The following is a 4,228-nucleotide window of genomic DNA, read 5'->3' as shown; positions in this document are numbered from 1 at the left end:
GGGGGGTTCTGGGTGCTGGGGCAGGTCCAGCCCCTCACCCACCAGCCCCCCAAAAATCCTCCTCCCCAGGGCTGCTCTCCATCCTTTCAAAATACACACGAGATTTTCTTCTTTAATTGTATAAACACCAAAAGCATAACAGTTTGACAGTTCCAGAAGCCCTCAAGCAGCTGAAATCCTTGATTCATGCACGACAATTCTTCCTAAATTCCTAGAAACAGCCTCCCTTGCCCTAGATACATAAACAGCTGTGTTGGTAAACACTTCCAAACCTTCCCCAAGATGAAAACATAACAACAGGTCAAGGGAATTTCCCACTGATCTGTTCAGAAACTAAACTGCCTCAGCATTGCCAAAATTCAGCACTACTGCCCAGGAGCATTTCACACCACAAAATGCAATTCCAGTCTCTGGTATTTACTAAAAATCAACAACTGTAAGTACATGGAGAAGTTCACAGGTGAGACACATCCTCTTGTTTTACAGCATGAAGAGCAGGTCCTCAGGCCAGGAGTAAAGTTAATTATTTCTGCAGTTTCAGCCCCAAATAACACAAGAACCTGTGGTGCATTTCAGTTTGACACAATTGTGGTGTCCCAAGGGATTAGGGTTTTTTTCTCCTCTACATCACAACCATGAGGAAGAAGTGACTGTTCCCAAGCCTGCTCCTACTCCTGAGAGTCGCTCCTGGCACAGATATTTCTGGGCAGAACACAATCAAAAGGTGCTCACAGGGTTGGCACAGAGCAAAGGGGAAATTTTGCCTGTTCTGGGGACACTTTAAGCCCTGGATACCTTTCTCCTTGGATTCCAAACTTGGGACACCAACAGGTATCTGCTGGATGCTGCTGAATGTCACCCACCAGAGCTCAGGAGCTGAGGGCACCACAATTTAAGGGCTGCACAAGGATCTTGGATTTTCAAGTGCCACACAGGTATTTAGTGTTTTATGGTACTAATCCCCCCCCCAAAAAAAAAATCAAAGCAAAGCTGTGGGGAAGTGAGGGAGAGGGAAATATCAGGGTGAAGTTAAAGTTCTGCAGGCAGCCCGTGGTGTGATTAAATCTCAAAGAGCCTTTGAAGTCAGGCTACTTTCCTGTTAGTTGGTTACCAATTTGGCATCAAGAACTAAGCAAACAGGTTTTCTCCAAAGGCTCTCACATGGATCCTGATGCCAATTCCACTCACTGGCCCGATTTCCCTAAAATCCCAAGGCACCTTAATAAAAAGCAACCTTTCTAGGATAACGCTGTAAAGCAGCAGGGTTTTCCATGGAGCAGAAGAGGGCTTCCCCCCCCCCTTCAAAATCAAAACCACCAAGAGAAAAATGAAAATGGGATTTATTTTTATGGCTTTGCTTTTCATTTGAACGTTTAAAAAGAAGCCAGCTCTGCCCTGGATATCCATCTCCCTGGGAAAGCCCTGTAAAACCCTGGGCACTTGCTCAGCTGCCACACAGGAACAATGATTTGGGCTGAGAAGGAGAAATGTGGAAAATTACACGTTAAAATGTGGAAAAAAATGTGTTAAAACACATCTTAAGAGAACAGGTTTGAGATAAAAAAACCAAAGTGAGAGAGAGAAAGAGAAATCAAGAGCAGCCCCAAGCACAGGGAAAGGAGCAGCCCCTTCCTCAGCCAACCTTTTTCCCGTGCCATGAGGTAAAGTGATCGTGCCCAAGGGGCAAAAAGAAAAGAGAGGGGAGGAATAACCTTAAACTAATCCACTTCAGAAATGCAAGCCTGTTCCATTTCATGGGATGTGGCCTTCACTGATGGTTTATCTCTACCTCAAATGACAGAAACTTGAGCGTATCTGAAAGCTTCGGTCTCCTGGACACCCTCAAAAAAATAATCCTCAGGAATTCTCTCCTCTGCAACAGCAGCCCTGCACGAGGATTTAATTTTCTTTTAACAGCCCTTGTTGCTAAAAGGCATTAGAAAGTCAAAGTTTTAAGCAATAACCACCTGTAGCTGTTTAACACTATGATGTGCTCACAGTGAACACGACAAGCCCAATTTCCTTTCAATGCCTGGGCCATTTGGGGAATATTTGTGCCTGTTTTACCACCCACAACCGACCCTGTCTGTCAATCCTGCCTTTACACACTAACATTTCCTTCTCTGGACTGTTTGTAACACAAAGAATGGTCTGGGTTGGATTTTTGTGAAGCTGCAAGATGTGCTTTGTACATAAATTAATGAGCACCAGCCTGGAACCCTGAATAGTGGCCACGGGAGAAGCTGGCAGTGAGTACCCACAATATTCTACTTCATTTCACTGGGTAATCAGCACTTCCCAATTAAGTTTGCTTTGTTGGCTCATCCAGAGAGGAGGTTCATCATTCAGTGTGTGAAGAAAGGAAATAAAGAGGCTGAACAACCCCACATAGAGTGAGGTGTGAGTGTCTCATAAAGCTACTTGAAAAGACAGGCAGTTTATAAACATAAACTGGTGAATGCATCATCTGAAAGTATCACTAAATCAAAATATAAACCCCCTGTCGGGCTGGGGGTGAGGAAATCAGAGTCACTTAAGAATTTAGCCTCACATGAAAACACTACAGACAAAAAGTTACTATTCCAATTTCCAGGCACACACAGAAGTGTGAGGAACAGCTCTTGCCATGCCCTCAGCACTGCCAAGTTCTAAATATTGCAGCAAGACACTCACTTGCTTCTGAACACACTCACTTGAATCAAAATATCTCTGCAATATTCATTTTAAATTTTAAGGCTTTGCTTCTGGCCCAGCCACAAATGTTTTATTTAACTCTACTCAACTGCAGCCATAAACCCAGCTCATGGATTATTTCTCAATACTCAGCTTTGGAAGTGTTTCCTATAAGTAACTGGGGCTGCCACCCACCTTCCCTGCATCAAGGTGGCTGTTTCTTGATTATTTCTGCCCATTTTAGGTGGTGGCAGAGAATCCAAGTGCCAGCAGCACTTACCTGAGCACACCTTCCCAACTCAGCCCTGCCCAGGTACTGGAATATCTTCAGTGCCAGCTCATAGGGCAGCTGCACATCAAAGAAAGGAACCTCATTGATTTCATTCTGGAAAGGAAAAAGAGAAAATAATTTTCTTTAATGCACAGCTTGAGAGCAGGAGAAGTTACCACAGTACGGAGAGAGGATGTCATGCCCTCAGTGCCACCACAGCTCCATAAAAAAGGAGTTTTTCTGCCTTTCCTCCCTTTAATGGAACATCAGAACAACCAGGTACCCAGCTACTCTTTGTTCTGAGGCAGGTAAAGAATATTAGGTGGTTAAGTGGAGTTAAAAAGCAAGTTGAGAAGAACTGTAAGGCTGATCTGAAGTCTGAAAGGCAAAGCACAAGCTCTAGGAAAACATTTTATCTAATGTTCCAGTGCCAAACAGACCCAATAAATAAGCATTTTGAAGACCCCTTCCCATTATTAATTTCACTTACAGGAATTCAAACACAGAGGATGGGAAAATGAACAATTATTTTGATGTAAAACTGAATGGGAGGTGATGTTACAGTTTCTTTCATTAGTGACATATTAATGTCTTTTTAATATGAAATGTTCCTGCTTTTAACTGATCGAGTATCTCAACCACAAATTTAGAACCAAATCCATCAATTTACACTAACAGCTAAATGCAGCACATGGATTTTTTTCCTAGATGTGTTTTGTTTAACTGCATAATTATTACATATTCTTCCTGCAGTTATCACAACAAAATCTGTCTTCTCTCTCACACTGCCTGGATATTCCAAATTTTTATACAGTGAAATAAAATAGAACCAGCCCATTCTGATCATTTCTGTGTCACCCTTTTTGCTCTCCAGTGTTCTCTCCTGTCTTCTGTCCCTCCCCAGGTGCTCCTGAACACCTCATCACTCTCCATCCATCCCCAGGCACAAAACCAGCTGCTCAGTTAAAACCACTCTCCATTGTCTGCCTTCAGAAAGTCAGGAAGATCCCGAATCAGGATCCTCTCCTGCCTCTTGGCACTTCCCTGTCTCTGATACCTTTATTTGTTTTGGTAGGTCTCTTCTAGAACTACACCCTCGCCTTTAAACCTGGACCTTTTTCAGGACCAAAGTAGAAAAAAAAAAAAAAAGGCAATCCTGGGTTTATTTAAAGCAGAGTTACTCAGGGAAATCGCAGTACAATGTGGTTGTGGGGAGGTTTTTAATGCAAAAGATATTCTACAGCAAGTCGGTGTTTACACAACACAAAAACGGGCAAGGTTCCC

General features: G+C 43.1%; 1 protein-coding gene across 1 annotated transcript in view; it reads right to left on the bottom strand.

Annotated features, from left to right (window-relative positions):
- The window catches only part of FBXW8 (F-box and WD repeat domain containing 8), a 52,789-nt gene extending 49,645 nt beyond the window's left edge, over positions 1-3,144 (bottom strand). The window contains exons 1-2 of the mRNA XM_018081982.2: positions 3,121-3,144; positions 2,954-3,058 (exon numbers count right to left, since the gene is read on the bottom strand). Of these exons, the coding sequence (XP_017937471.2) occupies positions 2,954-3,058; positions 3,121-3,144 (129 nt within the window). The remainder of the gene's footprint in view (positions 1-2,953; positions 3,059-3,120) is intronic.
- Positions 3,145-4,228: the final 1,084 nt, after the last annotated feature.

Source organism: Manacus vitellinus, unplaced genomic scaffold (genome assembly GCF_001715985.3).
Source record: "Manacus vitellinus isolate BGI_N305 unplaced genomic scaffold, ASM171598v3 scaffold_58_pilon, whole genome shotgun sequence".
Taxonomy (NCBI): domain Eukaryota; kingdom Metazoa; phylum Chordata; class Aves; order Passeriformes; family Pipridae; genus Manacus; species Manacus vitellinus.
This window is presented reverse-complemented; position numbering and strand designations above follow the sequence as displayed.